The 13,355-nt window shown below is 44.5% G+C and overlaps 1 protein-coding gene across 5 annotated transcripts in view; it reads right to left on the reverse strand.

Moving 5' to 3' along the window:
- Positions 1-13,355, reverse strand: part of LOC106565046 (receptor-type tyrosine-protein phosphatase T) — a 500,470-nt gene that overhangs the window by 254,563 nt on the left and 232,552 nt on the right. For all 5 annotated transcript variants that reach the window (XM_082958989.1, XM_082958987.1, XM_014131664.3 and 2 more), the window contains exon 7: positions 2,696-2,989. In XM_082958989.1, coding sequence (XP_082815115.1) covers positions 2,696-2,989 — 294 coding nt within the window. The remainder of the gene's footprint in view (positions 1-2,695; positions 2,990-13,355) is intronic.

Genomic DNA, 13,355 nt, shown 5'->3' on the forward strand with positions numbered 1-13,355 from the left:
TGATTAATTTTGTGTGATTTTGTTGTCAGCACATTCAACTATGTAAAGAAAAAAGTATTTAATAAGATTATTTCTTTCATTCAGATCTAGGATGTGTTGTTTAAGTGTTCCCTTTATTTTTTGGAGCAGTATATATTTCATGGGGTATTGATAACATTGACCAACCTGGTCTTAGAGCATTTCGTATTATTCTGTATGTTAATCAGAGACACCCCATTTAGTATGGTATGTTACGAATTACAATTTGTAATATCTATTATGAATTTGCACAATGTACACTATGTTACGTATTTGCAAAATGTATGTTACAAATGTTATCATCTAGGTGGCCAACTTTAGCTTGGCTAGGGGTTAGGGTTAGATTTAGGGGAAGGGCTAGCTAAAAAGGGTTAAGGTTTGGGTTAGGGTTAGCTAAAAGGTTTAAGGTTAGGGGAAGGGTGAGCTAACATGCTAAGTAGTTGCAAAGTAGCTAAAATGCTGTAAGTAGTTGAAACGTTGCTAATTAGCTAAAATGCTAAAGTTGTCCATGATGAGATTCAAACTTGTAACCTTTGGGTTGCTAGATGTTCACATTATACGCCCACCCATCCTACTTTAGTTTTTGCCTTAAATAACCATCTGTCTTATGTAACCAAACCAAACATAACATACAGTGGGGCAAAAAAGTATTTAGTCAGCCACCAATTGTGCAAGTTCTCCCACTTAAAAAAATGAGAGAGACCTGTAATTGTCATCATAGGTACACTTTAACTATGACAGACAAAATGAGAAAAAAAAATCCAGAAAATCACATTGTAGGATTTTTAATGAATTTATTTGCAAATTATGGTGGAAAATAAGTATTTATTCTAGTCTCGACATTTAGAATTATGCTCAAGACACATTCCTCACACATAAGCAGTAACCTCATAAACATTGTCAGGATGTAGCAGTGGTCATTTTCCTTTCAACTGATATCACTACGGTTCAGTATTTCTAACCACCCCCCTTAAACACACACACTACTCAAACTAATGGACAGCAAGGCAGAATGGCTCATTCCAAATGAGCACTTAGTTTGTGATACATGTTGACCAACATGGCATGTCCATTTGGTGAATGTACATTGACGGAGCCATTAAAGGAACATCATAGCAGTTGCCCTGAGGCAGATGAAAACTTTTACCAGGCCCTAAACACTGTCCACTAACCTTTTGGCAATGCGGGGGGCACAAACTTCCCTGCATGTGCCTTTGGTGAAGCAGGTAAAGGAGCATTCTCTTCTGAGTGACAGTGAGGGTCTTGCATAGGCTCTTTGTTGCCTCGAACATAAAATAACATTATTAACCCGTTCCCATGGTTTTAAAATAACGTTCCTGTTCCAGAACAGATCACTTTAGTTTCAGGATCTGTTCCTCAAATATTTTCGTTCTTTTCCAGTTTTCGGTTCTGTTCCCTGAACCGCTTCCAACCCTTGATACACACACATTAAAGGTCACATACAGACACAGTTGCACACACACATACAAGTCAAACAAATTCACACACTTGCACACACACACACATAGTCTCTCTTATACATACAGTACACACAGAAACAGTAAGACACACACACAGTCTCTCTCATACACACGCACAGGGTTGATCTGATTAGCTGTCATTTTATCAAATGAAGTGTGTCTTTCTTCCACATGCTCCCTACGCTACCCACTGGGCTAAGAATTATTACGGAAAATTGCTCCCACCTAACCCCCCCATCCCCCTTTCTCAGAGAAGCCTCTTCTTCCTGCACATTTTTAACATCTCAATTATCATTATCTTTGATTTGTGCTTGAGCCCCCAAGGAGTATTAATTAGAGAGACACTCGTTTTTTTTCACCCTCTGGTAACGTGTAGGATTTATCGTCTCATCCTGAGTAGTGACTTCAGTGAATAAGGAGAAGTACTGGCAGAGAGTGAGGCAGCTTCCCAAATGGCACCCTATTCCCTATATCAGGGCTCTCCATCCCTGTTCCTGGAGAGCTACCCTCCTATAGGTTTTCACTCCAACCCCAGTTGAAACTATCCTGATTCAGCTTATCAACCAGCTAATTATTAGAATCAGGTGGGCTAGATTAGGGTTGGAGTTAAAACCTACAGGACGGTTTTGGAGAGCCCTGCCACACATAGTGCACTACTTTTAACTAGACCCTTATGGGCCCTGGTCAAAATTAGTGCACTATATAGGGAATAGGGTACCATTTGGGATGCAGACGGAGAGACTGGGGGAATCACGAAGTGTGACCTTCTGAAGCCGACTGGGCGAAAGAAGATGGTGGGCCTTATGGAGGCAGGTGATACACAGTGAACTCATTGACGGTTGCAAGGGAAAATCCATTTGGTTCTCGTTTTCCGCATTTTGTGGTGGCACTTGATGGATTCGATAACCTACACATAGATAATGGGAATGTAAAGTAGGTGTCATCATCAAAGGGTCAAAAAGGAACCCAATGTACAGCATTGAAAGATTAGCAGTAAAAATCCACACACTATCCTTAAACTAGGAGTATAGCTCTTCCATTCCTCGCTAGTTCGAAGGAACCCAGGAAGAGTACGGTAGCAGTCGCTAAGGCGTCAGCTAATGGGGACCCAAATGGGGACCCAAATAAGCACATCAACACAATAGAACAACAACAGATACACAGTACAGACACAGAAACCACATTGTTCCACTCACCAGCACACTTGGTCCGGGTGATGAGCGGAGGTCCTGGAGGTCCTGTGCCCCCCTCGCCAGGCCGGGTCAGCAGAACCTTGATCTCATACTCCACGTCGGGGTCCAAATGCCAAAGCTTGTAGGTAGGGGCGTCCACGATGTGGGTCTCGGCCCAGTTGCCTGTGGTGGTGCGGTACTCCACCTCCTTCAGGATGATGGGGCCATCCCCGATGATAGAGTTGGCGTTGGGCTTGATCCACAGGTAGGTAGCACCCACCGCCAGGAGCTCCGGAGGGGCTATAGGTGTGGGGGGAGCTGAGGGGGCAGAGAGAGAGAGAGAGAGAGGGAGAAGACCATGGACATTAGAATATAGGCCTAGGTCAGTGATTTCCAAACTGATGTGGTTACATGTTTAAGGTCACTGGATTGTGTGTGGGAAAAGTTTGTAAACCCTTGGGATAAGATGAATGAATTGGCAGCATTATTTGTTCAGTTATGAAGGAATGCCATGGAACATTTAAACTGGTTAATATCAAACACTTATTCACAAAATTAAATTAAAACCAAGCAGACTTGAGTAGGACCCACCCTTCTGCAAGAGCTAAATCGTAACCCAACTAAACTGATTGCCTGCGGGAGCATCACATCCAGTGAGGTTAAGTGCCTCACCCTTTCCTATATCCTTTTCTGCGTGCTACCCTGCTCTCCACTCAACCAACGCAGCCCTGATGCCCTGTGACACTATCCACAGGAGACGGCAAGGGCTTCCAGTGCATTGACCGGTTCCGTTTCTCTCTTTCCCTCCTCTCGACAGGGGGGAAAGAGAAAGGAGAGAGAGATAGACAGTGAAAGAGAGAGAGGGAAACAGAGGAGGAGAGAGAGACATACATACAGAAACAGAAAGACAGAGAGGGAAACAGAGAAGGAGAGAGAGAGGAGTAAAGCAGAGGACTGGGTAATAATCCTCGTCTAAGCATGGGAGACCGCCCATGAAGGTACCCAGCCATGCGTAGCAGTGGCCGACCCAGTCCCCTATTAGAGGGTGTTGCTCAGTGTGTGTTCCCATGTAATCAACTAAGCCAGATTACCAGGCCACATTTAGCTCCTCTGTGGTTGGAGAGAGTGTAAACTGGAGCCGGAGACTGAAGAAGCTGCGGCTGTCTTGAGGTGATACTCAGGGAGAGTTTACTCTATGACTAAAAATTAATTAGGTAATACTTGATTTGAAATGTACAGTGTCCATATAAGGACACCCTCAGAGTTGCCTAAGGCTGTCCTAATATAGACACTGTAGATGTGAAGGTTAAGAAAGTCCACATAGAGGTTTAGAACTAGGGTTAGGAGTTTTTCCCTGACTATGTGACCCTCTGGGCCCTCGTTATAATGATCAATGAACGTTAATACCCCCTCTTACGTTGGGTGACAGAGAGCGTTCAAACGTCCTAACAATAATGCTATCATCATGCGGTTTAAATCTGCTGTTGTAATCAATCACGACCTATTAGGGAAAAGTATTTTGTTAATGTTTGCCAGTGAGTTATGAAAGAATAATGGTCCACACTCTAAAGCAAAGTCTGGTTTTAAGAGCAGCGTCTCTCAAACTTTTTCGGAGGCACATTACAATATGCATTGTGCTTGCATTCTTGAGAGTAAATGCTTCATCTATCATCGGGCTGCTCTTCATCTCGGGGAAGTGGTATCTCCGGAAGGTGCAGAATGATTATAAAGCATTGCTTTCCCCCCCTTCCATTAATAAATGTGCAATACTTAATATAATTTGGTACGAGCATAGACCCGTGTCAGCACAACCTATCAGCAGTCTTCTCAACGCCACTTCTCATTGGCTGGGGATATTTGAACACCGCCGCGGGCATGGCCCACCAAAGAAGCACATATGTTCGAGACTGAGTGATTTCTGAGGAAAATGTGCCATCCAGGTAAACCATCATTACGAATGGGAGAGTGAACAGGAAACGGGTGAGGCAACGTTTACAGGCATGGTAAGAGCAAATATGGCACATGGTGTCGTTATGCTTTGATTGTGCATGCGAACGTATGTGTTCAAATAAAAGTAGACGGATAGGTACATGAGTAAAAGGCAAAAAATCCCACTTAGAAATGAGTAAATTCTTTTGATATAGTATCAAGGCGTGATTTAGCCAAAGTCGAAATAACCCAGGCTTTAAGTGTCAGTGAACAAATACAAAAAGATGACAAAAGCTAAAATCAAAAGCCTGGCTTTGCCCTTTTTTCCCCCTCGCTGTGTTTTAAATGCATTCATATTTAGCAGCTTGCCTCATGTATCTCCACAGGAAGAAAGCTGAGAGCACTCAATCACTCCCCCCCCCCCTCCGTCTCACTCTCTTATCCGCTCATGCAAAGAGGAAAGAACCATCTACCACCCTGAGACACACAACCTGGGAGCAATGATCTCATAGAGGGGATTGGGTCTGTCAGAGCACACACAATCTTACTCACAAAAATCACATCCATAAATTTACTCACTTCATCACACACACACACACACACACACACACACACACACACACACACACACACACACACACACACACACACACACACAATCTCTATCCAACACACACACCCTCTCTGTTCGACGCGCTTCCTCCTTCCATCTGATTACTAATCAGAGACGGCGGTCTCTGGGCCTTGTACTGCAAGGCGATGAGTGAATAATTGCCCCTATTCTCGACAGCTGCCGTCCCTCCGAGTCATACTCACAGGAGGCCTGGGACTACCATTACCACCACCATCATCAGCACCAGCAGTGGACCCTAACGCAGATGCTGGCTGCCAAAATGGAAATAAGTCCCAGACTTTATTGTGCATTATCCTCTATGATTTGATTCATGTACAGTGCATTCAGAAAGAATTAAGACCCATTCCCTTTTTCAAAATGTTGTTATGGTACAGCCCTATTCTAAAATGGATGAAACAAATCAAACATCTCACCAATCTACACACAATACCCCATAATAATAAAGCAAAACCAGGTTTTTAGAAATTTTTGCACATTTATTAAAAATAAAAAACAGAAATACCCCAGTTACGTAAGGTATTCAGACCCTTTGCTATGAGACTCGAAATTGAGCTCAGGTGCATCCTGTTTCCATTGATCATCCTTGAGATGTTTCTACAACTTGATTGGATTCCACCTGTGGTAAATTCAATTGATTGGACATGATTTGGAAAGGCACATACCTGTCTATATAAGGTCCCAAAATTGACAGTGCATGTCAGAGCAAAAACCAAGCCAAGAGGTTGAAGGAATTGTCCGTAGAGCGCCGAGACAGGATCGTGTCGAGACACAGATCTGGGGAAGGGTATCAAAATATTTCTGCAGCATTGAAGGTCCCCAAGAAAACAGTGGCCTCCATCATTCTTAAGTAGAAGTTTGGAACCACCAAGACTCTTCCTAGAGCTGGCAGCCTTGCCAAACTGAGCAATCGGGGGAGAAGGGCCTTGGTCAGGGAGGTGGCCAAGAACCCGATAGTCAGTCTGACAGAACTACAGAGCTACAGATGGGAGAACCTTCCAGAAGGATAACCATCTCTGCAGCACTCCACCAATGAGCCCTTTATGGTAGAGTGGCCAGACGGAAGCCACTGCTCAGTGAAACGCACATGACAGCCCTCTTGGAGTTTGCCAAAGGGCAACCCAAGCACTCTCAGATCATGAGAAACAAGATTCTCTGGTCTCATGGAACCAAGATTGAACTCTTTGGCCTGAATGCCAAGCGTCACATCTGGAGGAAACCTGGAATCATCCCTACAGTGAAGCATGCTGGTGGCAGCAGCATCATGCTGTGGGAATGATTTTCAGCTGCAGGGACTGGGAGACTAGTCAAGATCGAGGGAAAGATGAATGGAACAAAGTACAGAGAGATCCTTGATGAAAACCTCCTCCAGAGCACTCAGGGCTTCAGACTGGGGGCGAAGGTTCACCTTCGGACAATAGACAATGACCCTAAGGACAGAGTCAAGACAACGCAGGAGTGGCTTCGGACAAACCCGATCAAGCATCTCTGGAGAGACCTGAAAATAGCTGTGCAGCAACACTCCCCATCCAACCTTACAGTGCTTGAGAGGATCTGCAGAGAAGAATTGGTGAAACTCTCCAAGTACAGGTGTGCCAAGTTTGTAGCGTCATACCCAAGAAGATTCGCGGCTGTAATCGCTGCCAAAGGTGCTTCAAGAAAGTACTGAGTAAAGGGTATGAATACTTACGTAAATGTTGTATTGACGTTTTTTTAAATGTATATTTGCAAAAAATATGGGGTATTGTGTATAGATTGATGAGGGAAAAAAACGATTTAATATATTTTAGTATAAGGCTGTAACACAACAAAATGTGGAAAAAGTCAAGGGGTCTGAATACTTTCTGAATGCACTGTACAGGCATGTTTTTTTCAAGTTTGTGTGATTGTTTTAAAATTGTTAAATTAATAAACTAAAAAGCATCCCAAAAGGCATCCTATTGGCACCCCAAATGGCCTATAAGGACTCTGGTCAAAAGTAGTGCACTTTGTAGAAAAAAGGTTGCCAATTGGGATGCAAATGCTGCTTCTTGGGGGAGGGAGCGACAACAATCTAGACAACAATTTAGATATCAGTGCTCTTGTATCTGGTCTTGTACCTGGCCTTGTGTTTTTATTCATTTTGTAGGTTATGTTTTGGGCATATCAGAGTTGTATGAGGTGAGTGAGAGTTGAAATAATAAGAGTAGAGAAAGTAATTTGATCAAAAAGCTTAAATTAGAATATTGGGGCTCATTGTCTGAAGTCTGGAAGGTGTAATGGTATTCTGCATGCTCACTTTACCCCAAACATTACCCGTGTTACTGTGCCTCCAGGACCCAACTGTATCTCTGCATCTCCATGTGATATGTCCTGTAATAACTGTCCAACAACAGACACAAGAATGTGTAGGGCACAGAAATATGACCTGAATTTACAACAACTTCACCAATCTCAGGGAGCCAAAGAAAGAAAAGATGCAGATGACAAAAGATGCCATCTTGAACTCAAGGAGGCTTTTTATTCCTAAGAAGGAAAATCCTCAGGATATAGAGTAAGAGGAACACTTGAAAGTAGTGTTTCCCCTTTGAAATAACAAAACATGTGGAGAGTGGGAGGAAGACAGAGAGACGAAACGGCCGTGTGACTGTTGTAGTCGATCAACGCAACAAGTCAGGTGTTGCATGCTATCAGGCCAAATGCCCTTATCGTAGGCACTCTGCTAAATGGGGTTCACTGCCATTTCCTGGTGTTGATAGTTTTGTAGTGTGAGCTAGCCACACCGTGGCTATCAGTGCGTGCTTTGGCGCATGCAGGGCGAGACCAGGGCCCTGTAATTTCCCCTAGTCTTTATCACCTGGCACTCCGTGGGGAGTTTTTAAATCGGGGGACAATCACACGGTATCAGATCAGGCCCTAGTGGGCACAGGAGGGAAGATAGCTGGAAATGGGGAGGAAAAAGTATAACGGAAAATGGGAATTTGTAGCTGTGAGACATCCATTACCTAAAACTGTTTTTACCTTGCACTCGCAAAAAAAAAGAAAGAGAGAGAGAGAGAGAGAGAGAGAGAGAGAGGGAGGGAGTGATGGAGAAAAGTGAGGAGATGCGAGCTGAAACGTCATTAGCCCAAACTACCAGCCTCCTAGGTCCCAGCATCATTATCAGCACAAACCTATTTCTCAGCTCCCTGAATTCAGCAGAGGCACACCGATAGCCCCAAATGCTTTCATGTGCAGTGCACTGAAGGGAACGCCACGCAACCCCACCCAGGAGTGGGCCCTCGGAGCGTTCTGCTGATTAAATCAATTTATTTCATGATTTTTTTCAGGGACCGGCTCCCTCCACCTTTATTGAGAGCTGATAACATCTTGAGGATCTGAGCAGGAGTCATTTAAGGTTGTGTAACAACGCGCCATTAGGAATCGTAATATCTTTCGTATATCTCTCTAGTATCGGCATGTTTTGCACTGGTATCATAGTATACCTCGAGGCCCATCTTTTCCTAGCATTGCTTTGAATGTATTAAATACATTTTATTTATACATTTTATATCAGTAGTGCTACAATTTGACCTATGTGGAAGACACATGGAGTCTTATCTCCATTCTAGGGTCATTGGATATGTATTTGGGGGACCACATTGTATTGTATATATAGCTCCCCTCGGCTAATGTATTCTCTGCCTTTGTTGCCTGTGCCTGTGATGTTACTTTCCAGTGCATTCCCACAAAGAATGCTTTAATCAAAAGGCAAGGCAACACAAAGGCCAGGGTGGAAAATATATCTGAGTGAGGATATAGTGAGTGAGTGAGTGAGTGAGTGAGTGAGTGAGTGAGTGAGTGAGTGAGTGAGTGAGTGAGTGAGTGAGAGAGAGATTGAGTGAGTGAGTGGGGGGGGGGGGGGTTACATCCAACTCCAAAAACACATACGCGTGCGCAGACAAACACAGACACACTCCAAACCCATCTCTGTTCACTTTATGACACATCCACATACAGTCACACTCTGATCCCAGAAGAAAAAGGAGACATACTCCCTCTTGGCATAGGGGTGAAAATATAGCAGATACTATTCAAATATACTGTATACAGTGGTTCGTCCTTTAAAAGTTGCAGCGTACTGTGGCGCAGCTTGCATGATGCTGCAGAATTCTATGGCACGTTATTTAAGTGTGAACCACTGGTACCATTAATGCTAGTTAGTGCTCGTTTGACCACCAGAGGGCATCTTTGAGAATTTGATAGCCTTCAATAGTGGCTGTACTAGAAAATGTAAAATCTTTTTTGTAAGAACATAGTATATGGGAATGATTTTAAGAAATTTTGCTTAATTAATTTGATGAATATTATGGTGTTTCTATTCCAAGAAAAACATTCTGGGTTTTTGCGCTGTACAACGTGACGGTCGGGAGTAGGCTACAGGGCTGGGCTATTTAGCTAAAGAATCCCTGAGTCGTGCGGCCACGCAGGAAACCGGGGTTCAATTCCCTGACGGGGAGGAAGGAGTAGGCTGTCCTTGTAAATAAGAATTTGTTCTTAACTGACTTGTCTAGTTAAATAAAGGTTACACTAAGAGCATAACATTTCTACACCCTAATTACCAAATTCTAGTCTAACCAACACCCAAACGGAGATTCAGTGAAAATAAAAATCTCATTAATTTATCAAGACCAGATGCCATGCTTGTCTCGGAGCAGTGCTAAAATAGTTGTAGGCTATTGCTTCAAATCCTATTACTTCTAACTTCAGTATGTTCTTTAAAAAAATAAGACCTACACCACTTTTAGCAGCACATTACTCAACACTAGTGAGATTCATGTCACTTACGGTAGGCCTACAGTGTATCAAAAAATATGATATGACTCTCTGCCAATAATTGGAGGATATTTCTGTAATTCGGTGATATTTATTCCCACAGTAATTCATTATGGATCCATAACTAAATAAACATCAGCGTTTTGAAAGAGTATTTTTATCATTATTTTATTAACAAAAGCATAAAGATGCCATTATTAGTTACATTGTTTTAGACTGGCACTAAGAACAGAACAGCGGGAACGTTTCCCTCGTCAGCTCCATTATTAGTGCAATGCCCCTTAAAATGTTGCCAGTGTGGCGGTGGCGGTCCCCCCCTCCCTTCCTCCTCCTCCCTTCCCCATGGGCTAGGTCGGTCTTCTGTGCGCGGCTTTGCGGCCCATCCCCTGCCCCCTGCCGTCGCGCCTTGAACCTCGCGCGTCCACCACTGTTTCAGTAGATACAGCTGGAGAACTGCAAGGGCAATACCATTGTGCACCACTCGGGAGCCATTACCAATATGACCAATATATACTGCTCAAAAAAATAAAGGGAACACTTAAACAACACAATGTAACTCCAAGTCAATCACACTTCTGTGAAATCAAACTGTCCACTTAGGAAGCAACACTGATTGACAATAAATTTCACATGCTGTTGTGCAAATGGAATAGGCAACAGGTGGAAATTATAGGCAATTAGCAAGACACCCCCAATAAAGGAGTGGTTCTGCAGGTGGGGACCACAGACCACTTCTCAGTTCCTATGCTTCCTAGCTGATGTTTTGGTCACTTTTGAATGCTGGCGGTGCTTTCACTCTAGTGGTAGCATGAGACGGAGTCTACAACCCACACAAGTGGCTCAGGTAGTGCAGCTCATCCAGGATGGCACATCAATGCGAGCTGTGGCAAGAAGGTTTGCTGTGTCTGTCAGCGTAGTGTCCAGAGCATGGAGGCGCTACCAGGAGACAGGCCAGTACATCAGGAGACGTGGAGGAGGCCGTAGGAGGGCAACAACCCAGCAGCAGGACCACCTTTGTGCAAGGAGGAGCAGGAGGAGCACTGCCAGAGCCCTGCAAAATGACCTCCAGCAGGCCACAAATGTGCATGTGTCTGCTCAAACGGTCAGAAACAGACTCCATGAGGGTGGTATGAGGGCCCGACATCCACAGGTTGGGGTTGTGCTTACAGCCCAACACCGTGCAGGACGTTTGGCATTTGCCAGAGAACACCAAGATTGGCAAATTCGCCACTTGCGCCCTGTGCTCTTCACAGATGAAAGCAGGTTCACACTGAGCACGTGACAGAGTCTGGAGACGCCGTGGAGAACGTTCTGCTGCCTGCAACATCCTCCAGCATGACCGGTTTGGCGGTGGGTCAGTCATGGTGTGGGGTGGCATTTCTTTGGGGGGCCGCACAGCCCTCCATGTGCTCGCCAGAGGTAGCCTGACTGCCATTAGGTACCGAGATGAGATCCTCAGACCCCTTGTGAGACCATATGCTGGTGCGGTTGGCCCTGGGTTCCTCCTAATGCAAGACAATGCTAGACCTCATGTGGCTGGAGTGTGTCAGCAGTTCCTGAAAGAGGAAGGCATTGATGCTATGGACTGGCCCGCCCGTTCCCCAGACCTGAATCCAATTGAGCACATCTGGGACATCATGTCTCGCTCCATCCACCAACGCCACGTTGCACCACAGACTGTCCAGGAGTTGGCGGATGCTTTAGTCCAGGTCTGGGAGGAGATCCCTCAGGAGACCATCCGCCACCTCATCAGGAGCATGCCCAGGCGTTGTAGAGAGGTCATACAGGCACGTGGAGGCCACACACACTACTGAGCCTCATTTTGACTTGTTTTAAGGACGTTACATCAAAGTTGGATCAGCCTGTAGTGTGGTTTTCCACTTTAATTTTGAGTGTGACTCCAAATCCAGACCTCCATGGGTTGATAAATTGGATTTCCATTGATTATTTTTGTGTGATTTTGTTGTCAGCACATTCAACTATGTAAAGAAAAAAGTATTTAATAAGATTATTTCATTCATTCAGATCTAGGATGTGTTATTTTAGTGTTCCCTTTATTTTTTTGAGCAGTGTATATTGTCCTGCTAATAACAAGGTTAATAATATATCTGTGAGAATATCAAACAGGCTTTTATATAATTCTAAATTAATAATAATAAATCGCTTTGTTTAAAAAATAACACTTGAGATTATTTCGTTTTCAAATAACGTAAAATGAGCGAGAAAAATGCCATTCTTGAACATGGGGTGAGACATTGTTGCTAATTTGTAAATAAAGCCAGTTTGTTATTTACAATGATTTATTTCTGTTTTTAGAGGGAGAGAAACCACAGTCATCTCATGGGTCTCCCAGTCAAGGCCGGCACGGGTATTGAACCAGCATCTGTAGCGACACAGCATGCAGTGTCTTAGACCGATGCGCCACCCAGGCGCTGTATAACATAACTGGTCGGGAGTGGCCTACAGTACTACAGCAAGAGCAAAATAATCCTAACAAAATATAATAATAAAAACCTTAGTGTAACAACAGTTTTAGTAAGTAATACTGAAGTCGTGCACAATTATCAGTTTCTATTTAGGTTTATGTCATCCATTCATTGTTAGTTAGAGACACAGTAGACCCAAAAGCATAATCAGTGTTTTAACTCCCCCTTGCGCTGGTCTGGAGCAATGAAGTGGTGACGCAGGGTACCATACTAAACCACAAATTACTTTTATGGAGCAACCACTGTATATCAGCTGTTTTGAAGTAGTTACTGTTTGGTTGGTACTGCTGGAGGGGAAAAAGACTATAGGAAATAAATAAGCGTGCACACACACACACACACACACACACATACATACACATTCACACACACACACACACACACACACACACACACACACACACACACACACACTCACACTCACACTCACACATCACACACACACACACACACACACACACACACACACAACCACCCCCCACCACACGCACACAACCGCCCACACACCCCACCACACAGACACAAACCAAGACACACACACACACACAACCTCCCCCACCACACGCACACAACCTCCCCCACCCCACACACACAACCTCCCCCACCCTACACACACAACCTCCCCCACCACACGCACACAACCTCCCTCACCACACGCACACAACCTCCCCCACACCACACACACAACCTCCCCCACCACACGCACACAACCTCCCCCAACCCCCGCCACACACACACCCAACCTCCCCCACCCCCATACCACACACACGCACAAACCAAGACACACACAAACACAACCTCCCCCACCCACCACCACCACACACACACACACACACACACACAC

This window comes from Salmo salar, chromosome 12 (genome assembly GCF_965601325.2).
Source record: "Salmo salar chromosome 12, fSalSal1, whole genome shotgun sequence".
Taxonomy (NCBI): Eukaryota; Metazoa; Chordata; class Actinopteri; order Salmoniformes; family Salmonidae; genus Salmo; species Salmo salar.